At 44.5% G+C, this 23,842-nt stretch overlaps 1 protein-coding gene across 1 annotated transcript in view; it reads left to right on the forward strand.

The window, feature by feature from the left end:
• LRIG1 (leucine rich repeats and immunoglobulin like domains 1) overlaps positions 1-23,842 on the forward strand; it is a gene marked incomplete at its 5' end in the record, with an annotated part of 53,284 nt that overhangs the window by 14,153 nt on the left and 15,289 nt on the right. Inside the window, 6 exons of the mRNA XM_010164833.1 lie at positions 10,429-10,566; positions 11,628-11,771; positions 14,029-14,172; positions 15,023-15,166; positions 20,181-20,324; positions 23,451-23,531. Coding sequence (XP_010163135.1) covers positions 10,429-10,566; positions 11,628-11,771; positions 14,029-14,172; positions 15,023-15,166; positions 20,181-20,324; positions 23,451-23,531 — 795 coding nt within the window. The remainder of the gene's footprint in view (positions 1-10,428; positions 10,567-11,627; positions 11,772-14,028; positions 14,173-15,022; positions 15,167-20,180; positions 20,325-23,450; positions 23,532-23,842) is intronic.

Below are 23,842 nucleotides of genomic sequence, written 5' to 3' on the forward strand. Positions count from 1 at the left end.
CCTTAGAATCATAGACTTGTTTTGGTTGGATCAAAAGAACCTGTAAGATCATAAGAATCCAACTGTAAACCTAACACTGCTGAGTCCACCACTAAACCATGTCCCTAAGCACCACATCTACACATCTTTTAAATACCTCCAGGGATGGTGACTCCACCACTTCCCTGGACAGCCTGTTCAAAAGCTTGACAAGCTTTTCTGTGAATTATTTTTTCCTAATATCCAATATAAACCTCCCATGGCACAACTTGAAGCTGTTTCCTCTTGTCCTGTCACTTCCTGGGAGAAGAGACTGAGACCTACCTTGCTATAACCTCCTTTCAGGTAGTTGTAGGGAGTGATAAGGTCTTCCCTCAGCCTCCTCTTCTCCAGAGTAAACAACCCCAGTTCCCTCAGCCGTGAACTCAGCACACTTGTGCTCCAGACCCTTCCTCAGCTCCGTTGCCCTTCTCTGGACACACTCCAGCACCTCAACATCTTTCCTGTAGTGAGGGGCCCAAAACTGGATGCAGTATTAGAGTTGCAGCCTCACCAGTGCCACTCAGAGAGGGATGATCATGTCTCTAGTCCTGCTGGCCACGCTGTTTCTGATAGAAGCCATACAAACCTTGTTCTGCAGTTTCCTGAAGGCATCCTTGCTAATTGACATGGTTTATTAATAACGGGGTGCCTGGACTTGTTAAGACGAGCTGTCTCCTTTGTGAACTTGACCATTGCTTTTCCACATAGGAACTATTCCTTCTTGCAGGCTGAACAGTCTCAGCAGAGCAGAGCTCGCAGGGAAGCCTGCCCAGAGGCTATCCCTGTTCTGGCGACCTTGCTGACAAGACAGATAAGCCCTTTCAACAGAGCACAAGTGTGTGTCATGTCAGAACAGACTAACCAGGCAGCCTATCTGCATCTCCTAAGTGTTAACAGGAGGTTGACTGGCCAGTCAAGAATGTTTCTCCAACTGCTGCCTTCTTCAAGGGACAAGTCTTAGCAATTTCTGCTTCAGGCTTAGACATTTTGGCCTGGAAAGCAGATGAATTCTTTATTATTTATTTATTTATTTATTATGCATTAGCATCAGGGTCACAGATCTCTTGTAGTTAAATCCACCTGTTTTCATTGTGCTCCTGTCTTTTCCCAAAGATGGGAAAAGCCCCTGTGTCACATCATGGCTTTCAGGCACAAACAGTGTATGTTATCAAGAAGTCTGCTTGTAATTACAGTTTGGATTAATGTCCCAGCATCATGGGCAGAGTCATTACATTTGGTTTGCACTTAAATTGCTTCTCCGCTTGTGTATTTTCCCCTCCTCGCTCCTGCAAAGAGACAAAAGCAAAACAAAACCACCCACAAAACACATGCACTCACTAGGCTGTGGTGGATCTTATTTACTTTGATCATTTATTACACAAAGAGACTCTAAAATCAGAATCAGGATTTAAGGATAAAAGTGCCTACATACCCTGTGATCCTGGATCCTAGTGGCTTTCAAATGAAAATGCTGCCCCTGTTGATTAGAAGCACAAAACTTGCCTGCAATGAAAATGAAGAGACTGCTGTCTCTGCTTGGGAGTGGGACAGGGTAACTGCTCCAGCCTCTGCTCTGGGTTAGTTAACTCGACATCTGGGCTGGATCTGATTCTTCCACATCACAAACCTGACTCATCTTTGAGGCCAGTGATAAGGAGGTGGGGGGGCCAGGCAGCAGCCCTGGCATGGAGTGGCTGCTCGTGCTGGGTGCTGTGCAAGTGTGGGGCCATGGAGAGCAGGAACTCATCAGAGCAGCAAACCAGTGGGGGTGAAGCTGAGCTCTTTCTTGGCTTCAAGGGCTGGCTTAAGCATTTAATTTGTGATAGAAAATTAGGTTTGGCTGGTATATATCATCATTAGAAGAAAGCCCTTGAGGTAAAAATGGAAGAGGAAAAGCCAGTGTTGGAGCAAGACAGTAGCAGACCAAATGCATAAGATGTAGAAAATAAAAACACTGACCTGGCTGTCATCTGCTAGCAACTGAATGATCCCTTTCAAATGCTGATGGAACCCTTCATTCAAGAGAGGCTCTGCTGAGCCCCATGACCCCGTTCAGACAGCTGGTGCAGAGCCATGTAGTTTCCTGCATTCTTGTATGAAAACTGCTATTTACCTTATATGACTCTCTTCCTTCTATTCCTGTGGGACAATTCTCCTCCTTCTTAACAGAGTTGAGCACTGAGCAGGGCCCCTCCTCTCCTTTGCAGCCTTTCTCAGTGCTTACTCCAGACTGCGGTCAGGGAATGTAAGAAGATGAAGGGTGATGAGCAGCGGTTTGGATTGAGAGATGGAGGAGAAAGGGTGAAAGACTAGCAGAGCTATGAGCGTTCACAAATGGGCTGTTTCAAAACCAGCACTGATTATGCTCAGTGGCTTAGAGGTGCTTTCCCTCCCGTGTGCCAGAGAACTGGACAAGCTGCATTACAAGTTGGGCAGGTGCTGCTGAAGATCGCTGGCCCCAGCCCTAGCAGGTGCATCATCCTGTTAAGGGATGTACACAGTGACTCTGAGAATAACTGCTGGGATGTTTTGAGGTAGAGCTGCACACAAGGAGGCAAGGTTGTGCTCTCCTACTGAGTTCATAAAAGTTCAGGAAAGCTCCTTACAGAGAGGCTGTGACAGACCATGAAAGATGCTTTGCCCAGCCTTTTTAATGGATCTGTGCCCTTGTGAATACATCATTGACAAAGCCTCTGGGGAGTACAATCTTCATGAAACATCCACTGTAACCAGAAGAAAGCAGAAACCCTGGTCCTCTTGGAACCACCCTGTTGCTGATGGGGGGACTGTGCCCATAACAGAGACTGTCTTGTCTTCAGGAATCTTAATTTGCTTTGATGTTGTAACAGGTTGTGCAGTCTGCCAAGGAGATAAGACAGCCTCTGTTTTAAAGATGGCTAACTTCTGATCCTGCCTGTCCCACACATTTTACTCTGATACTGAGATTGAATGCCAAAGGCTCAGGAAGTTGCGTGTTGCAAAAAATATCCAAAATCATATGGTGGCAAGTCAAAAAAAAGTCTAATGAGAGTAAATGCAGATCAAAGTGAGGGAGAGAGCTTTAAGAAGTTACATCACTTACCTCGGTGGATCTGATGCATGATTTAAGGTTCTAACAAGTCAGAAAACTTCTGTAAACACTGCTAGTGGGGAAATATCCTAAGAGAATACGTGTCTCACTGGATGTGGTGGTGTTCATTCTGTTAGAAGAGAGGCTTTCCTTCATGCAGTTCATACTGAACCCAACAAAAACCATTAATGAATGTTCAGCAAATCCAGGTGCTTGGTTATGTCCAGCTGCTCTGAATGCAGCTTCTAAAGAACATACTTGATCTCTGCCTAACTCTTACCCATATGGCTGCCTCATGAAAGAGCTACCAGAGCGTGTCTGGAGGTAGGATAACATCTGCCCATGGTCAGGTACCCACAAGGATGCTTTAAGGCCACACTTGGACTGCACCAGGGTCAGTGGTTGTGGACCATCAATGTGAGAAGCAGGTGAGTTTGTTTCTGTGAGTGGCCATGGAGTAGCCCTTAATAGACAGTGAAAGCACAGCCCTTGAGTCACACTGGTCTCACGTGATTAGTCTTGTTGACTGCAGTGGAAATATTTGTGTGAGTAATAGTTTGCTTGTGGGAATAAGGAGTTTATAACCCAGCCCTTTGCAGTGTCACTGGCTTGACTTGCAGGTGTTTGCTGCTCCCAGGTCCAAAGGCATGAGTGAGCAAGTCCCATCTCCCACACTGCTTTCTGACTGCAAGTGTCCATGGCCTGGAACAGAAGTGCAGTCACATCACTGTGAAAGGTTGTATTTCTTTTTCTCCCCTTAAAAAAAGGATAAAAATAAAATAAAACCACTTTTTCTTGAAGTCCCTGTCAGTTGTAGCCTGTGTATGGCTGTGGGTAGTTTGCTTCATGCTTGTCCGTCCTGACCCACCAACATAAGGCAAGAACACAACCTGATGGATGAAAGCCCCTGAAATACATCAGTTTTCAGGCTGATGTACAGCAGATGGGGAAATGTCTTTAGACTTTCTGCCCTTGTTTGATATAGTTGGACTAGCTCTGTCAGCCCGTTCTTGCTTTTATGCTTACATATGACAGTTTTAAATTAAAACAGTGTAAAATGGTCACAGGTTTTGTTTGCTACATCTTAGAAATGCTTTTTTCTGAAGGAGTACTAGGGAGAGGGAAGATGCTCACATACAGACTCAGGCAGAGCATGTAAACCTTTAAGAAAAATGCAAAATACCTGTGAAAAATTACACAAGGGATTTTTCAGGGGTTTGGTTGGTCTTTTTTTTTTTTTTTTGTGGCTGACCCTAAAATGTGGCTGCTTGGCCTGCCACTGCTCTGCTCTTGTGTGTGCAGCCAGCACCTGAACAAACAGCCAGAGCTGTATCTGCCACAGCCTGGGAGTCTGCCAGGATTCCTCAGGGAAGGAGGAATGATTCAGAGCATCTGAGAAAAGTGGGGGCTGGTTCCACGCATCCTTGCTTCCTGCCTGGACAATAACCCGTGCAGCCTTACTCTGGAAGGACGTGGGGCTGTTCCCATAAGCAAATACAGCGCGTGTTGTGTTGGGTAAAAATGTGCATTCTTGTAACAAAATCTTGAGCCTTATGGATTATCCTGGCAGGGCTGACATAATAGTGCGGAGTGTAGACAGCTACTGGGGCTTTCCCAGAGCAGTTGGGAAGCGTGAGGGCTTATGAGTTTTGGGCAGCTCAGTCTTGGAGAGAAGGTCTTGTGTATAAGGATGGTGGGTCACAGGTTTCCAGCATGTCACCTGCATGTTCATTTCATCTTCTGATGCAGAGATCGCTTCACTACTCCAAAGCAGAAGTTGCAGTACAGCAATCTTCCTGCAATAAAGCCTTTGGAAGAAAAAAAATAACAAATAAATTAAGTAACATGTTAAAATCATGCAAGAAATAGTGCACTGATAAACTGTATGAACTTTGAGTCAAAGCTGATGTCCAGGTCACGATGACATTCTCCTCTTTCCTTGTTTCTGTATATTACTAAGAAGCATTTGGGACAAATCTTCAGTTATTGGTTGTAATAAGGTGACTGGAACAGACAGAAACATCTATGTTGCTGCTGTTGTAAAAGCAAACACATCTCCCACATTGTCAATTCCCTTTCATCCTTTTCAGGAAAATTGCTCAGCATTGTATTACACTCTGAAACTAGGATTTTTTTAAAAATTCTTTTTTTTTTCATGTGTGTGTAATGAGTGATAGGCTAAAATCAGATGGCAGATCATCTAAGGTGAGAGTGTAGGAACCCATGTCTTGAATCTTCTCTAGTGTTTCTAGGAGGATCAATATTAAATCTCCATCCTCTCTGAATTGAGCAGGTGGAGGGGGAGGAGGGCAGGTAATTCCAGGCATGGGTTAGTCACAGTGTGTGTGATCCGGCTCCTGTTACGGTGCCTTTGATCTCACTTGCTTTGCATGGCCTGTCTCTGACACCAAACCTTGCTGGTCCTGCAGTAGCAAACTCCATCACTCTTTCTGGCTCTAGCATTTGGTTTCTTCAATACTTTCCCAGTATGGAAATATTAACTAAACCCTGAACTTTTTAATCTCTCTGTTCTAGTCTTGTGATCTCCCTCATATGCTAATTTTTAAAATGTGCTCACATATTAATAGAACTCTGCCCAAGGAGCGGAGCCTCTCTTTTGAAGCTTGATTTTATTTTTGATGCCTCTGGCAGGTGTTGGTTTAATAGGTTTGCTGCATTACCACTTGCTTTTTTTCTTTTTCGTGAGCCCCGCCAGCTCTGTAAGCTGACACGACATGAAGGCCAAGCATGTGACTTCTCCCTGCCTTTAGCCTCACTTCACACCAAACATTCATGCTGCAGACTCCCAGCAGCTCTGCCAGCCTTAATTCAAGCTTTGTCTAAACCAGGAGGTTTTGTGCTGGTTGTTTTCAGATGAGTCCAACCGAAGCCCCTCGCACGTTCCCATCTGAGGGTCTGCTTTGATTTTCCCCTGTCCGCTTTCTAAAGGGCAGCAGCTTGAGGGGAAGTGAACGTGGCTCAGACAACAAAGGAGCGTGTTTGCGCTGCTCTCTGCATCGATTTCACACGAGTAGTTTGAAGCTGCGATCTAAATTAAACTGATTAGTGTTCTGCAAAGGGGAAGGTGAATTTTTCTCCTCTTAGGTCCAGTGGAAAATGTTTCACAGCCTGTTTATCGAATAAATATTCTCAAAAACGCTTCGGACAAGGAAAACCCACCGGGATTAAAGTGTAACTTTACCTCTAAAATACGAGCTGAGATTCCTGGAAATGCTGCAAGCTTTTGACTTTGTGCCACCTGTTGTTTTCCTGCCACCCCCTTCGGCTCCCTCCTGACTTAGAGCAAACCCAAACATGCTTTGGCTTCACTGGAACATTTTACTTGTTTTTCTGTCTCACAGCAGCCTGGAGGAGCACAGAGTGTGTGTTCGCTTCCTGTCATGGTCCTTCCAGGCTTGGTTCAGCAAAGAGGTGGTTGAGGTTAATCCAAATCTCCTGTAATCCTGAGGGGTCTATTCAAGAGTTTACAAAATGCAGGGGCTAAGAGGCTACACTACCTGGGGGTGTTGGCCCGGGGTGCGGGTGGGTTAAGGGGTGATGGTTAGGGGGTAGCCTCCCTCACCTCTCTCCATTTGCAGCTGTAGCTGGTGCTGACCTTGAGGGAGAAGCAGCTCAGGGTGGAGTAATCCATTGCTGACTTTGATTTACCTTAGTTTGGCATTAAGGTGTTACAGTTCAGGGTCTGTGTTAGCTGCCAATGGGGTGTCTCTGGGAATGAGGTTGGGTAAGAACTGGGAAGTTCAACTGTTTTAGCCAGATCCTCCCATACTCATGACCAAACCCAAATGGACTTGGATGGGCTCCTTAGTTCCTATGATTTCTTTTTCACTTGAGCTGCTTTCACTCCAAATTCTTAGTCCTCAGCGAAGGCAGTCTTGCATCAACCTAGTCCAGTATTACATTCCCATACAGACTGGTAAACCAGAGGTAGAGAGGGGTTAAGAAACTTGCCCAAGGCAGATGAGTCAGTGCCAGAGCTGGGAATAGAAACTAAGAGACTTGGCTCCTACTCCCGGCTCTAATTGCTCAATCTCACATTGAAGCCCTGTCATCATATACTCTTGAGGTAACACTGGCTGAAGTGAGACAGGGAAAGCTGTTTCCAGGCTGTGATACCTAAGGAGTGGGGAGAAGAAAAGACACCTGGAGGCAAATTGGTTGTGGAAGCAGCGATAATTTGTGCTTTAAAGCCTGGTTTCAGCGATTGGTACTAAAATCTGATCTGTCACCTTTGAAGCCAACAAAGTGTAAACTGAGGAGCTAGCTGGGAAAAATCCAACCCTTTTCCAGTTAGTGCTGAAGGGGAGTGGTAAAATCGTAACGTCACTAGTCTTTTTTTCTGTAAAACACCCTTGCAATGAGATTGGGAACAAAGGCAGAGGAACTGAAAGGATCCAAGTAATAACAGGAAGGGTTAAATCACATTTCAGTTCTTAACTGAAAGAATGAAAAATAAAATGTAATCAAGCCAGGAAAAGGTTTGGACGACGTTGCATCCATATCACATGCGGTGTATAGGAAAAGTCGGCAGGGCTGGTTTTGTTTGAAGTGCAGTGCTTTAAGAGGGTGCAGTGCTTTGCAGCAAACTGTCTGACATTCCCCAGCTGGGACTGGCTGGGGATGGTGTTTGGAGCTGAGAGTTACATTTGGAGTCAGCCCATGTTTGAAGGAGACAGAGAGAGGGAGAGAAAGGAGCCTGTTTTTTTCCTGTGTGAAATAATACATCCATTTAACCTGCCAGCTGTAGCACATGAAAAGCGAGAGGCACACGGACAGAAGTCACCTGGAATCTGTGAACATGGCTCAAACAAAATAGTTCTTTCCTGTCCTTTTCTTCCCTTCTTAAAGTCTGTCTTCTGGGATGGGCTGGGAGATCTGGCAGGCAGGCAGATTGGATATATGTTGAGCAACTAAAGCACAGAAATGTTAATACTCCAAAGAAAAAAAAAAACAAAACAAAAACCCCGTTGGCTTCTGAAGAGCACTTCATATCCAAACTCAGTCTGTGCTCTCAGTCTCTTGCAGACTTAGCTGCCCTGCACAGGGATCGTCAGGTAATTTATAGATTCTCCACGTTCGTTTGTACAAGCCTTCATTTCCTGTTAATTTACGGCCAGATTAATCTCGGCCATCACAGCCTGGATGAGATCAGAGTTGAACTCGCAGCTCCTGCGTCAGGAGAGCTCCAGAAAACATGCTTGGGGTTTGCTTTCAATTATGTCTGTGTTGAGGTACTTTCCTGAATCAGAGTCACACAGACATTTAATGGACTCTCTTCTTTTGAGGAGGAAAAAGGATGGAAATTTTTTAACTTGCTGATTTTATTCATCAAGTGTGTTGCTAAAGAAACTAATCCTTGGGGAAAAGCAGTCTCCTTCGCCCATGTGTTCAGTTTATGGAGGTCATGAAGTTTTTGGTATAGTGGATTTTCCTGTATTTTTGTCTCACTAGAGTATAGATTCACTAGACCTCTGTTCCACTATGCATGGATGTGAAAATTCAGTCTTTATTCCGAGTTGTAAATGAGTATTGGTCATTGGGATAGCAGCCATATCATCGCCTTCTGTATAATTTGTGGTTGTAGAGATTGTGTGCCTGTAACCCATGAAATAACCAGTTTGAGAACATAAGTTATGACTTCCCTTCGATTTTTCTTGACACCTTTTTGCTTCATATTATCAGCACGCTGCTATAGTGGTGTAAAATTTGTCCTTAACGTTTTGTGAGCCTGCACTGAAGTAATTAAGTAGCATTTAAGCTCCTCTGTCAAAGCAGCATATCTGCGAATGTCTCCCCAGTGTAAGCGAGGGTCATGTGCTGGCTGGTTAAAGGGTGAGTCTCTGGAAAGCAATTGTTCTGGGGATGCAGTTTTTACCCTCTTCCTGTTACAGATACCAGCAAATGTGGTGGTGAAACAATCTGGTTTTAATAACAGGGAGGGTAAAGGAGCAGATCGCAGAGTGGGGAGCAAGTCCTTTCCCAATGCTTTTGGTATTTTCTTTTGGGGGGGAGAGGTTTTCTTTGAAAGGGGCTTGTCTGAGCTCCTAGGAGAACCCGAAATGGGGCAGAGGCTGGAGAACACAGGCTGCCAGACGCCCATCAGCTTCAGTTCCTGGAAGACTGTGGTCGGCTCACCCGTCAGTTTTTGTTTTAAAGAGGTGATGCTTTATCAGAAGATCTGGGACGTCCTGGTTTGCGTTCAGGAGTGCTTTCGCTGGCTGCTGTCTCCTCTTCTGGATACTTACTGTCTACTCAGTGGGTAGCCGGCTGGATTAAGGCGCAGTACTTGTCTGAACCCTCTCTGCTATCTCTTATTATTCAGCAAGTTCTCAAGTGTCTGGTGAGCGTCTCTGTTTGGAGTGCCTCACTCACAGCCTTGCCAGTAATATCAGTGACTGCTCTAAATTCACATCAAGCATGTGCTCTGCTTCTTGTGACTAATGCACAATGTATTTTTTTAATTGGTTACTGTTCTCTCTACTGATTCGGGCCAGAAAGGAGTCAGAGGAAAAGACTCGGGGGATTTTTAGTTAGACCTTGTTGAGTACAGATGAGGTCTAGAAGTATTTAACTGTTTGATGGCTGTGGAAATCCTGAGGACAGCATGTAGTACCTTCTCAAATTAAATCATTAGATTGAATCCTTCAGGCTGCTACTGGTAAGGCAGCAAATACAGGTGATTGTTACAGGGTCTGATCCTGCAGCTGGTGCTCGGGCAGAGCACTGGCACTGCAGGGTTGTCCTAATTGCACAGTGGGACAAAGGTAGCAAAAGATGGGGAAATGTTTGCAAGAACATTTGCAAGCCCTCTCACAGTATTTCTGTGCATTACAAATCTTTGTAACATGGTCCAAAGCTGGGAGTTTTCAGAAGAATCCTTAGGAATTAAGGAAACGATGTTTTGTAACTTTTGCTGAGATTTTATTTACTCATCTGTTTCCTGCTCTGAAAATCCTCTGTGTAAAACACTGGCAGGTTGCTTAAACCATTGATCAGCACTCCTTGCCTGGGGGATTAAAATCCAGCCCTGCAGTCCTTGACTGTAACAAATCCCTTCTGGAAATGCAGGCTTGTAGGAGACCGAGCCCAAATTACTGGAAGAAAAACTGATGAATGGAATTAGTACTGTAGGAGGGAAAAGTCTTGTACCACACCAGAAAAAGTGTCTGGAAGCTTGTAGATGTCTGTGAGCGAGTCTCTCCTGGCCGTAGGAGCAGCGTGGGGATTAGGGAAGATTTCAGCTACTCAGATACTCTTTCTTTCTCTTTTTTTAATTTAAGAGAACTAAATTCTCTCCGTTTCTCCTTCTGTTTCAGGCACCACAACAGGATCCGCAGCATTGAAGCAAGTCAGCTGAAGCCCTACGTTACCCTGGAAACGTTGGACCTGAGTTTCAATGACATCACGGAAATCCGAAACGGCTGCTTTCCACAGGGACTTCACATAAAGGAGCTGTGAGTTTTTCTTGTTGGGAACTGCTTTTGTTGAGTTACTACAGCAGAGAAAAGGGCCTCAAACCTTCTTTAAAAAAAGCAGAGGGTGTGAACATACAAAATAAGGTTATTTACCAGGATTTTAAGTGCAAAGGAGAATTAGAAGGCAGTACGTTGTCCCCGCTGTCAGGTTATTTTTTGAGCTTTTTGTTTGTTTGTTTTTGATATATCTGTAAAGAATGCAGATTATTATTCATTGTGTTGCACGGGAATGTTGCAACAGAGGAAACGGTATCCTGCATCCTTTAGGTGTGAGTGTCCTTACAGCTGGAAACCTGGAATTCAGAAGAACTGTCTGCAGCAGACCTGTGCTTCTTCCCCAGTGGGAAGTGTGTATGCTTCTTCCAAGATCTGCCCGTGTGCGTCTGGAGAGAGGAGGGGGAATTACTATTTCATCATTAAAGTGGCTGTTGCATCTTAGGAACAGAAATCTCTCACTGGTTATTTGAAGGAAACCAGGGATTAATCAGAATAACACCCTCCTCATAGAGATGGCTGCCTATTCAGAGACACATAATCCATGTTTTAGGTACCTCTAAAAGGTGCAGACACGTTCTGCTTATATTAAAGTTTGTGTCAAAGTTTCTGCACTTGGTTGTAAGAGAATATCAGAGGATGGTGTTGTGACTTATGTTTACCTGATGTCCTGTAAGAACAGCCTCTGTGGCTGAGACCAGGGTCTAAGTAAGAAAGAGCCCTGGGATAGATGCTGAGGGAAAAACCTTAAGAATTAGAGAATGCACAGAGTTATCCTGCACTGGAATATTCTCTAGTTTATGGCTTCCACTCCCAGTTGCCTTGCTAAAGTAGGGGGCTATGAAGGAGCTCTTGGGAGTTGCATGGCACTTCTCCATGTTCATCACATGGCTCTGGGAAAGGCACTGTGCTCTTTGTGCAGCCAGAAATCCAACTAATTTGAAGCCACCTCTGTAATTTCACCAGCCTGTCTGGAGACCAACCAGATGCTGATAAAAGGAGATTTCTGACAGAACTGTTCATTTTTCTGCTGTGATTTATTGCAGCTACCTGGGGAGCAACAGAATCAGCACCCTGGAGCCTGGTGCTTTTGATAGTCTGTCACGGACCCTGCTAACACTTCGTCTGAGTAAAAACAGGATCACTCAGCTTCCTGTCAAGGCGTTCAGGCTACCCAGGCTAACACAACTGTGAGTAGAAACGTGCACTTTAATTAAGCTCAGCCACACTTTATGGAGACAAAATGTCCGTGAGGATAAACACAGCAAATGTCACCCTTCCTCACCTGCTATCTATAAAACTCAGAATACACCATGTAGTAGTCCTCTGCCAGCACCTAGTAAAACACATTGGGCGAGAGGTCTTTCTTATCTTCTAACTGTTGGCTCTTCAGGCCGTTCTTCTGAGTGGGTGGGAAGGGAGAGATGTTGCAGCAGACATCAGCGTTTTGTGCACTTGTGTAAGACAAATCCATTCCCTTAAAAGCTGCTGGTGCCTGTGGCACAAGAGAGGTTTGGAAGATGTTTCTACTGCGAGTGACAAAGCTCAGCTACCGGGTTAGTTTTTCAGGACCACACAGGTATCTTTATGTGGCAATAAAAAAGCAATGAGGGAAGGTCGTTAAACTGTGCAGTGATATTAGGGCAGAGAAAATAGCACTCTAGATGAGTTAACACACACATCATTGTTGTCCTACCTGTGTTCCGAATGACAGGAGCTGCATGGGGACACATAGACATCTGCAGCTATAAATATGCTTTGTGTGTAAAATAGTAGCACTAATGGTTTAGCTTTTGCCTTCTGCTCCCGTTGGAGAAAACGAGCTGAGCCTGAGGCCTGTTGCCATCTTTCCATCAAATTTGAGAGGCAAAAGGTCAACCTCTGTCTGCTAACATAAAGTCCACAAAAGCTGTTGGAACTCACATCTCTAAATGGGAACCTCTTGATTTGAGAGACAGATCCTTAAGCCAAGACATGTCTAAGGAATGGGTGTGCATTTGTGCTTGCATACATGTAGGATTTATAGCCAATTTGGGATTAACAGTGTGACACAATAGCACATGTATCTTTAAAGTCTGATTCTTCTCAGTTGGAAGTTACTGTCCATTGACTGAGAGCTTCTAATCCACTGTGTTCGTCTGCATCATGTACAAAACTGTCATAAAAACGAGGGTCAACTGAATCTGTTTAGGGGCACAGTTTTCACTGAAAGAGTCTCACAGCTGGTTGTTTAACCCTACAGATAAACATGAATGAATTGCAAGTTATACAGACTTGGATGTGTTGTGGAATTTGTGTATTGTTTTTCTTCTGGCAAAGTTTAATTCACTAATAGCCTGGAAAGTACAGTAAGGCAAGAGTCTTTAGGCCTGCAAACTTTTTAATTGCTTACTTGACTTTAATTGCACTCAACTTGAGTGTAAGTTCAACGTTGTTTTTTTAGGCAGTTAAAAAAGTAAACTTAAAGTTTCTATGACTTCCTCATCTTTCTCAAAACAAGTTCTGATGTTGTAACCTTCACCATTTTCTTTAAAACAGACACTGAATAGGAAACTACCTTTGTGTTAGTCTTGTACGTGCATAGATGTCTCAATTATAAAAGCTCTATCTTCAGCTTCAGTGCATTGTGTGGATAAAGTTTTCCACTGACTTGATGGAACCAGATTTTCAAGTGATGTGTCTGCGTCTAGCAATCCATAAGGCTGTTTATATGGGTTGGTAAAGTGATGATGTTCATATTGCTATTCAGAAAAAAAAGTATTCCCAAAATTTAGGATTCCCTCCCCACTCAGGTGAAAAAAAAAAATAAAAATTAATGAACCAATTCACGAGATCTTTGTATACACAAAATACTAAAATACCTTGTTATTGGAAACAACTTGTTTCACTCTTTATTAGTTTCTTATAGTAGGAAAAAATGTGAAATTTGTCAGGGGAACTGACAGCTTTCCTTTCAAATGTAGCCATAAAATTTTCTCTTGGGCTCACAGTTCTTATGGCACCAGCTTGTTTCAGAGCACGTTGTTACTGGGCGATTGCAGGTCCTGTAAAAACAATGAGTTGTAAAGGAAATAATGCTGATGTAGGTTAAACATACTGGTTCAAATGGTGTCTCTGCTTGAGAGAGGATGACGTGTGAAAATTGATGAAAAGGATAAATGGCTTAAAAGAACTGCAGAGAGAGGAGGGATGAAGAGGAACTGCCGCACTCTCTCTGTTATTTCTCTATAGGGGAGTTCTGTCCCAGGGTGAGTTTATTTAACTGATCACACCCGTTGACTTCCCTGGCTAGCTCTGAGATTTAAAATTTCCGGTGCGCTTCTGCTCTCTCCTGGGAACCGTTGACAGAAGAGTTGTTGGCATTGCTGTCCCCATTGTATGCTGCACAGATGATTTCGTGAGAAAGGACTGGGATTTAATAAACTTGTATGGCCTTGGTGATTTTAGGGAGCTGAACCGGAATCGCATCCGCCTGATTGAAGGCCTGACGTTCCAGGGACTGGACAGCTTGGAAGTCCTGAAACTCCAGCGCAACAACATAAGCAAATTGACTGATGGGGCTTTCTGGGGTCTAGCCAAGATGCAAGTTCTGTAAGTTGGAGAAATGGACTCTTTTCTCTTAAACAGCCTAGACTTTACCTGCTACCATGTCCTTCCCTGGATTTTAGCAAGGACTCCCATCAGAGACCTGTGGGCACCTGTGCCAGTCCTCATGCTTCTTTCTCTGCACTGCACGCACAGAGCTCTGCCATGCTGCAGCAGCTTCTGTTTAGCTGACCCACAGTTTAGTGAAGCTCATTGCTTTACCAGGTGTTCAATAAAACAAGTCCTGTTTTTCAAGCTGTGGCAGTATTCCTTTGGAAGTTTGACAGTTTGAACATTCAGTAAGATCTCAATTGGTCTTTAAATAAAAGCTCATCTGGTTTCTGCAAATTTGTTTTGACTGCTACATGTTACGTGTTGCAGACCTGATTATTCTGCCTCTTGGGATACCTGGAAACCAAGCTGGCCTATCTCAGTGACATGTTCTTTCCATATGAGAGAACAAATGGAATAGTCATTGCAGAGAAATGCTTGAAACTTCCAACACAACTGGCTTTCAGGTGTGTTTGCAAGGTCACAAGTGATCAAGGCAGCATGTTTCTGGATGCTGCTGTCACACAACTGAGACTCTGCAAATAAAAACTTGAATGGGATGCTTTAAGCCCAGTTTACTTGCAGTGGAGCATACCTCTGCAGTCACAGCTCGTTCTGGTCATTTCCTTTGTGGTGTTCTTTAATTTCTATTGTTCACCTGCACCAGAAATGCCCACACGTGCACATACCCACGTGGGTGCGTAGAAAGGTGTAGGAATGGCTAAAATCCCAGTCCTTGTTGGAAATTCTTCAGTATTTGACCAGTGCTTCTTATCTGTCGGTTCCTTCTGATTTTTCTCCACAGCCACCTGGAGTACAACAGCCTGACGGAAGTGAACAGTGGCTCTCTGTACGGGCTTTCATCTCTGCACCAGCTTCACCTCAGTAACAACTCCATATCCCGCATCAACCCCGATGGCTGGAGCTTCTGTCAGAAGCTGCATGAACTGTAAGTTGGTTTTTATTGTGGTTGGTTGTGCAGGGTTTGATGCTAATGTAATGTTGGCAGGAGAGGGGAGTAAGGATTTTTCCTCATCGCATGGTTTACAGCTCCTGCTGGATCAGCCTGTAGAAATGCAGGAACTGCAGCCTTCTAAGTGATGCCCTTATTATTTGTGATGTTATGACCTTCAGAGCACCTGATTAAAATACGTTTGCACCAGAAACAAAGACTAGAACCCACTAAAACTACACAGTGCCAAAAGACCTGGAGAGTTTGTGATCTGCGGCTTGCCAATGCTTTTTAGCTAGCTAGTTACAAGACATGCACAGCTTGCCATATAATGACTGTACAGCCTGAAGGAACCTTTGCTTTATCCTCTGTATTTACAAAGAACAATCATGTTTCTAACCAGCAGAGATTTTCCCCTTTAAAGTCAATTCTCCTTGTTTCTCCTGTTTACACTTTACCCTTCCTGTAGGGCTCAGTTGTTTAAAAGTAAATACACTGACTTTGCTCTCCTGAGATTTCCAGCTGTGACTACAGTCTCTTTGATAAATGAAAGATAGCCTTGCTGCTCAGGACAGCCCCACAAAGGTGTCTTTTGGGTCTGGGGCACTGCTTAATGCCTTTTTGAAGAGACAGACATGGATGCTTTGGTATTTACAGAAGTAGCTGTCATCCCCTCGGTGGGACTGTGGAAAGATTCGCTTTTTTCTTTGGAGAACTTGACACATGTGGTTAGTGGATCTATAATTCATTCTGCTTGGTGCTCAGAAATGTCTTGTTAGGGATTCTCCTGTCCACCAAAAAGCAGTACAGTAAAGCAGCTTCCTGCTTTCAGAGGCCTCACTCTGGACTGGGACTGAAGGTCAGTATCTGCCTATGCAGCTGTGAGTCCCCAGTATTTTGAGAAGTGGATTCAGAGATAGGTGGATGTGACACATGTCTTTCTTTTAAGTTTAGAAGCTGTAGGATTAATGTGATAGCCCAGTGACCAGCTGCAATCTTCTTTTAAACCCAAAGTATTCATTCAGATATGGCTTATTTTTGGGGGGCACAAGGAAATATTTTCTTTTTTATTTTAGTTAAATACATCTGTGATTGTTTAATTACCTAGCTTTTCAAATTGCTGTGGAACTGTCCTTGCCTAAAGAGCTCCTTTGCTTGGCACAGTGCTGTAGACAGCTACAGTTCCTCCAAGTGCAGATCCTCAAGTGATATTTTGCTAGATTAAGGCAGTTTCAATGGAGAAATCTTCAAGGCAACAGGTCAGACTTGACACCATGCTATGCCTGTGGTCTGCTTAAATCTGAAGTATCAAGAAAGAGGAGTCTGCCTTCCTAGGGCACTCACAGTTGGACCCCCAGAATAGCGAAATTCAGATCACTACAGTGTGTTGGTAGCACAACTCTGGGAGTTTTCTGTGCTCAGGGACCCAGTATCTGGTGCCTGTGTTGAAGCTTTATTTCAGCCTGAGTTCAGATGGGGTGGGTAAATCCCATCTGCAGAGCTAACATCAGAACTCTTTTAGGGAGAACTGTGCTTTTCTACCTGACACTGTGTTTGCAAACCCTCAGGGTTTAGATGGGAGGTTGCATGTCATGTAGAGTCCGTTATTTGTCAGGTAGGCACTGGGATCTCTTGCCAACCAGTTGTGCTGGTGGTGAGCTGTCCTGGCTTAGGGGCCATCCTCTGCAGTAACTGAAAGAAACCCAGCACAGGGTTCACTTGCTCTGGTGCAAAATGGGGTAGATTGGAAAATGCCTGGTGGTGTGAGGTGGTAGGAGCTGCTGGGGCGTGCTTGGCCTGACAAACAGGATTGTGCTGGAGTGTGAGGCCAGAGACGACATTAGCTGAGATGCGAAAGGTGATTATGTGGGTGTTAGCACACATCTTTGCAAAATATTACAAGCTCTTGCAGGTGTTGCCTTTAGGGTAATGCTGCTGCAGGGAGCCATCAGATACTCCTAACTGAAACTCCCACAACCAAAGAGTACTGGTAGGAGTGGTGTGCTCTGAAATTGAAAGCTAAGGAAAGGAAGCACTAGATACATCTAGACTGCCTCTGTGCACTTCTTTGAGTGTGTATGCTTCATGCCTTATTAAGAGATCCTTGCTCACCTCCCCTATTGCTAAATCTGCTGGGTTTCAGTGATCAGAAAACTCTGGTTGTACAGAGAATGAATTTCAAAGTCCTTGACCCAAGAGAGAAGAGGTGGCTAGACCCATGCTTATCTGTGCTAAGGAAGGAGGTGGTCATCTGCAGGATGAGTTGTCTCTCCTTCAGTTGTTAGGAGAAAATCTCATGCCAGGGCTCTGGTCTGATGTAAAAGCTAACAAGGAAGGAGAGCTCTTGCCTTGTTATGGGCATGAGAAAGGGCTGATTGTATTCACCAGTCAGGTGCTAGGGCATCAACATCATGGAAAAATCCACAGTGGGAGTATGGGATTTCATCAGAGGTGAATGATGACTTGGCTGCTCGGTCTTTCTTCTCACTTTTTACCTATAGTTTGGTCAGTGGGAATGAAACGTGTGAGATGTACCTGGTTCAGAACTGGCTGGCAGCAGAAGCCACAGCTGCACAACGGGTTTCTGGTTAACCCCTTTATGGATCACTTCTGGCATGCTGCTCCGTGTGCTGCTCTCCCATTTGTTTGCCAGGCAAAGAGCTCTGTGTAGGCAAACATTTCCAGTTGTTCATTCCAGTGATTTCTCACTGGTAGAGAGATGAGAAGGTAGGGGAGGCAGCAGAGAGACCTGCTGACTTCTCTCAACCCAGATAATTCAGACTGCTGAGAGGGGAACACGCCGTTTTGCAAATTGGCCTGTGCCATTGGCAGGAAGCAGAGTCCTTACATGTTGAAGGAGGTCGCTGCCAGGTGTGTTAGCTCCTGAAACCTTCCATCTGGTTGCAGGTATTGAGAGCCCTCCAAAGACTGCTGTGTCTGTCCATCTTGAGGTGATGTCAGGACGAACAGAGGGGAACAGGCCTTCACCAGTTGTGGCAGGAACTCTTCTGTGCAGAATCAAAAGGAACTGGGGTGGTTTTTTTGTTTGTTTTTTGGTCCCCCCCCTCAGGCTCAGAATTACTTTTGAATGCTTTTTTTTTTTTAAGCCAAATTCTTTAATCGCAGGTGAGGACATAATTTTGACCAGATGCCAGTTCTTCATAACTAACACTACAACTTCTTTAGGAATGAAAGTATGTTGTCCCATACCTTCTTCAAACTCATTAATCTTTGCTGAATTTTTTCCAAAGCTTGCCCTCTGCCCACTCACACAGCTAAAAGATACACAGCTCGTTTGCCAAGTAAATGACACTCTCAGTACTTCGGAGTATGTGTCTGTTTTGACTTAGGTTTTGGCTTTGCAGTGACTTTTATGCAAGCCCTAGACACATTTTTAAGCAGACTCATTAACAGGCAGCACTAGAAGAGGAATTTGGAGGTTTGGAAATCAGTGAGATTTTTTTTTTTTTTCTTGTTGTCTGTAAAATGAAGAATTTTGGTGCTTTTTCAAAGCTGCATAACTCCACTTTTTGAAAAATTTATCAGCTCAAACCCTCATGTCTTTTGAAGTGCCTTGTGTTCCCAAGTCACTAGGGTGTTTGCAAAAATCCTGTGTAGCTGCCCTTAGTAAAAAGATAATCTTGGGAAAACGTGAGTTAGCAGCATGTAGCTGGATGCCACTTTTTATGACCCCACATGTCAGCGTGCAGGCAACTTGAAGCTGAGGCTACTGCTGGTCACACTCACCTGCCAGTAGCCCTGCAGGGTTCACCCAGCTGCAATGACATCCAGAGATCAGGAGGAATATACTCGCAGTGGGGAGCTGGGTGTGGATGCTTCAGCACTGACCAGTGACTCTTCCTGCTGCTACCTCAGGAGGTCCCTGAGTTGACAAGCCAAGCTGGCCTTCAACATCAGCTTCACTGTTTGCATAGAAGGTGGTTGCATATTGTGTGAGGTATCTGCAGTGGCTTGTAGCTTCCCGTGCCCTCCCCTCGGTGTTGAGTCTCAGAAGCCTCATGTGCGCCCTGGCTGGGAGAGAAAAACAGCTTCCTTCTACCAGCTTCCAAACTGCAACAGGAGTAGCAATTAAAAAAAATCCCCCAAACCAGAGATAATACAGGCAGGGGGAAGGGGTGGATGGAAAACTAGGGAAAAGCCAACCCTCCAGTATTTGTCACTTGTAAGTGGAGAAGATTTCAAGCAGACTTGTACACTCCTTGAAAAAGGGGAGTGGGAGGGAAGGTTTACAACAGATACCTTCTTCCTGTGCATGAAAGGAAGCATTCAATTGCCTTGTGGTGAAATGCTTTTGGCTTTCAACTGGGGTGGAGCCGGCTGTGAAGACACCCACACCCAAACGCCTGGGGCTTGCTGTGCACAAGTGCAGAACGATAAGACACCTCCTGAATACAAAAGTCTGGACCCTGCCAAGAGCTCGTGTGAACTTCAAAATCCATCTGTTTGACGTCACTCTCCACCTCGCAGGGTGTGGGGAAGGAGGGGACGTGCTTTTTCCTGTAAGCTGTAGAGGGAGTCCACATGGGGGTGAGGATTGAACACAACCAGGACTGATACCTGAATGTTACCTGGACATCTGGGTGCTGAGGAAGGGTGGTGCTCCCAGGCTCTAGCCTAGCCCTACAGGCCATGGAGAACGAGTAACTTTTCCCTGCCATAAGTGGCAGCATGCACATCAGTTTATTGCTCTCGTTCGCTTCTGGAGGAGCCTTTCTCTGTTTCCTGTACACAAGACCTCTATAACTGGGTACCAAATGCCTCCTGCTCACTTAGGGTCATCCAGGCTGCCCCGTGGGTATCTTGTGGGAATATTTGCCGACTGCAGTCTTATTTCCTAATCCAGCTGTTATGTATCCACCCAGTACACATCGCTTCTTGTAAGGTGGTTGTGGGAGGCAGGTGCTATTTGGCATAGAGGAGTTTGAGTTTGACAAATACTGGGTGGATTGACAAGGACTATTGGGTTGTTTTTTTTTTTCTTTCTCCTCAGAGTACTCTCTTACAACAACCTAACCAGGCTGGATGAGGGAAGCTTGGCAGATCTCGGGGGACTGCACGTACTACGACTGAGCCACAATTCCATCAATCATATTGCAGAAGGTGCCTTCAAGGGACTCAAAAACCTACGTGTCCTGTAAGTTGCCCCCAGCTTTTGTTGGCTAACACCTGTCTTTCCTCCACAGTTTTATAGATCATAGAATCTCCTGGTTGGAAAAGACCTCTAAGATCATAGAGTCCAACCATACCTCTCCACTACTAAACCATCTCTTCGAGCACTCCATCTAGCTGTCTTTTAAACACCTCCGGGGATGGTGACTCAGTTTGTGTTCTGTCAAACTCTTCTGCTTTGCAGTTGCTTTGGTGCCTTTATCTTCAGCATCAAACTCCCCTACACATTGTTCAGTTGTCTTCAGCAGCTGTGGTGTTTACCCTGTTACTCAACTTCAGTAAACTTGTACTTTTTAGAGTAGTTAGGAGAGCTGGGGCTGGACTGCTCAGTGTTGGAAGGTGCTTCCAGAGTAGAAGGCTACAGAGTAAAATTATGGGAACATAGGCTGCTCCCCTTCTCTCTCCAAAAGCTGCGGGCTCAGCACCTTCATCTGGCACACCACAAAGTTCTCACAGCCTATGTTATAGCACTGTCCAGGCTCCCAGGCTGGTTGAATTCAGCAGTCTGATTTAATTCTTCCTTCAAAAGAAAAAAACACACTTTGATACTTTTATTCCTTTTCAGAAGCCCATTGTGGCCTGAGTAATTAAAAGGAAATGGGAACAGAAAGATCTCCCCTCTTTACAGTACTTTTTGCATCTTACTCTTTCCTTTATTGAAGTTCACAGTGAAGGAACTGACTGGAAAGTGAGTTTGAGTTTTGTTTGCTTTTTTTTTCCTTTTCTTAAACTTAAGCCAAAGTCTTTCAGCCACTGGGCATTCAGAAAGGGACCTCTCTGAGGCAGCTGTCAAGACCGGAACTAAAGGTTTCCAAAGAAAAATGGAGGGGAAGGGGAGCTGGTAGTTCTCTTTGCTCTGCAGTGAATGTGGAGCCTCTTTTATGTCCAGGGCTGAGGGGGGGAGGAGGAGAGGGGAGTGTGTGAGTGAGCTCTAATTTAATAAAGAGAAAGGCCTATTGGGTCCTGCACCTGGTGAAAAAGACCCGAGCATGCTTTAATTATGGGCTATTGTTGGGGAGCCTTTGGTGGGTGTGAAACTGCTGAAATGTGGAGCTATTCAAATAGAGGTCAGGCCCAGAGACCTCGGAGCACAATGATTAACAAGGCTGTGAGCATTCGAGCTCAGCCAGCCAGAAAGAATAGGAAATTGGCAACAGGGGCTGGGAGAGGAGCTTGAATACAAAGAGACTTAGGCCAAAATACCCCACTCTTTTTTTTCCTCTCTCTCTATTTTCACTCATTTGTTAAAAAGGTTTTTATTCCTCCTTTCTAACACTAAACCTTTGAGTTGCCTCTAGATGAACAAGCAATACCGTTTTCTTTTCCTTTTTCAAGAAAACACAATGTGTGGCAGTCAATTAATAAAAGTATGTGTCAGAGGGCTCCTCCAAGCTGTTCCCACTTGTCTGTCTGCCATGGGAAAGGGTTTGCTGGTCCAAAGACCGGTAGCCCGTGGTGGAACTGAAGAGGAGAAATGTCTGAGAAGGGATTTGCCCTTAAAAAACAAACAGAACAACGGGCATTGGCTTGGCAACCATAGTGGGAATGTAGAAACTTTGCTCCAGGAGGTTCTATTTGCTCCTGCCCCACTCACATAGCGCTGAAAATGTCAGCACATCAAAGCATCTCTCCTGGAATTGTCTCTTAACGCCACCACAGCATTATGTGTGCCCACACCCCGCCGGGATGTGGGAGTTTCTATCCATCCCTGTGGCATCGACCTGCCCACAGATCACCCTGACATCCACAGTGATGCTGGCTAAGGCCAGGGTTCCCCAGGGACGTGGGATTCAGGTCTCATGCTGAAGCCAGCTGAGAAACAGGAATGGTGGCTTTTGGCCATCTCCTTTCACATCTTTAGTTCACACACCAAAGCCGAGAAACAAGCAAAGACTGCAGCCAGCTGAGATACTGAGAGGAAAAGTCTCAGCCCCATCTTGGCTGAGGAAAACCATGCCAATATTGAAACTGGGGGGATTTTTAAATTTCTGTTGTCTTCTTTTGGGTATTTCTGCCACTTAGCCCAGAAGCTGCTCTATGGTGCCCATGTCTGGAATGCTGCAAAATGCAGTGGGCTCTGTTTTAGAAATATTTTTCTTATTTGGTCTTCATATATTTAAACTGGAAATGTTCTGATAATAATCTTCAAAAGGTGCGAAAGGAATACCTGAGGGTTCGAAGGGGTTATCTGCATGGTTTAGTTTGCTTTGTTGTTGGTTTTTGCTAGGTTTTAAATCAGAGTGAAGTAACAAAACCAATAAAGCCTATTTATGTTTTTCTTTCTTTTACTTAACATGAGAAATGATAGATTTCTGTCTGTGTTGCTGGGTATTCATTGCTAGCTGGAATTAAAGCTAGGAGGGAGGGATTTTGAAGCAGACTGTTTAAACAGCTTTTGTGGATCTCTGTGTTTGTTCTGTGTGCTTATTTTTCTTCAGACCTCTTTGACTCTTGTAATTGATGGTCATTTTGAAAGCCAAAAGAAGCTAATTCTGAAAAAAGAATTCTTACTATTTTTTTTAAAGTGATTATACAGAGAATTAAGCTTGTGTAGTGATGATGGTGCTTTCCTTTGCTGAGCTTTCAAGTTCATGCCAGAAAAAAATGCAACTTCATAGAAAATGCACCAGATAATCTTTTGAAGATACAGCTATAGATAAACTTATGTATACACTGGATTAGACAAAGTTATCTTAATTCATGACAGTAGCATTTAAGAACAGCTGTGTCTTTCCGTTTAGCTTTGGGACTTTGTTTTCTTTTTCCTCCATTTGTTTGGATGCACAGAGTTAGAACAGGACTGAAACCTGCTTGTTAAAAAGTTGCTGTGGCTGCTGTTGCTGTCTCAAAGACAGAGGCTTCCAGCTAGGAAAAAGCCAGGGCTCTTTTTGGAATGCATCATCTCAGCATGGGTTAGTGCAGGAAAAGTGATTAGTGCTGCTTTGCTGCAGGACTCTTGCTTTTTCTGATAACTGTCAGGAGAAAATGGCAAGCTCTTCATATGGCATTCTCCAACCTTCTTCCATTTGTTTTTAACAATCAGCCCAGGACCAGGACACTGATTATGAGCTCTCTCTTGTCCTCTCCCCAGGGAACTGGACCACAATGACATCTCAGGCACAATAGAAGATACCAATGGAGCTTTTACAGGCCTAGAAAACCTAAGCAAGCTGTGAGTATCCCTGGGTTTGAAGTTGGGCAAATTGTGTTGTGTGCCTGTGGGGTTGGGTCTCTCCCCTCCAACGCAGCCTTCCTCCCTTTGGAACAAGATAAAAATCAACAGAAAATCTAAGATGGTGTAGTTTTGCAGGCTCACTGTAAGAGTGTAAATGTGGTTATCAAGCACTCGTGTTTCTAAGCAGATATGAGGTGATGATAGTCCTTTAAAAGTGATGAACAGACAATGCTACTTATCACGGACACAGGAGAAAGAAACTTAAGTTGTTTTAATCTCTGAGATTCAGCACAACTGTTCTTCACTTC

This window comes from Antrostomus carolinensis, unplaced genomic scaffold (genome assembly GCF_000700745.2).
Source record: "Antrostomus carolinensis isolate BGI_N321 unplaced genomic scaffold, ASM70074v2 scaffold1823, whole genome shotgun sequence".
Taxonomy (NCBI): domain Eukaryota; kingdom Metazoa; phylum Chordata; class Aves; order Caprimulgiformes; family Caprimulgidae; genus Antrostomus; species Antrostomus carolinensis.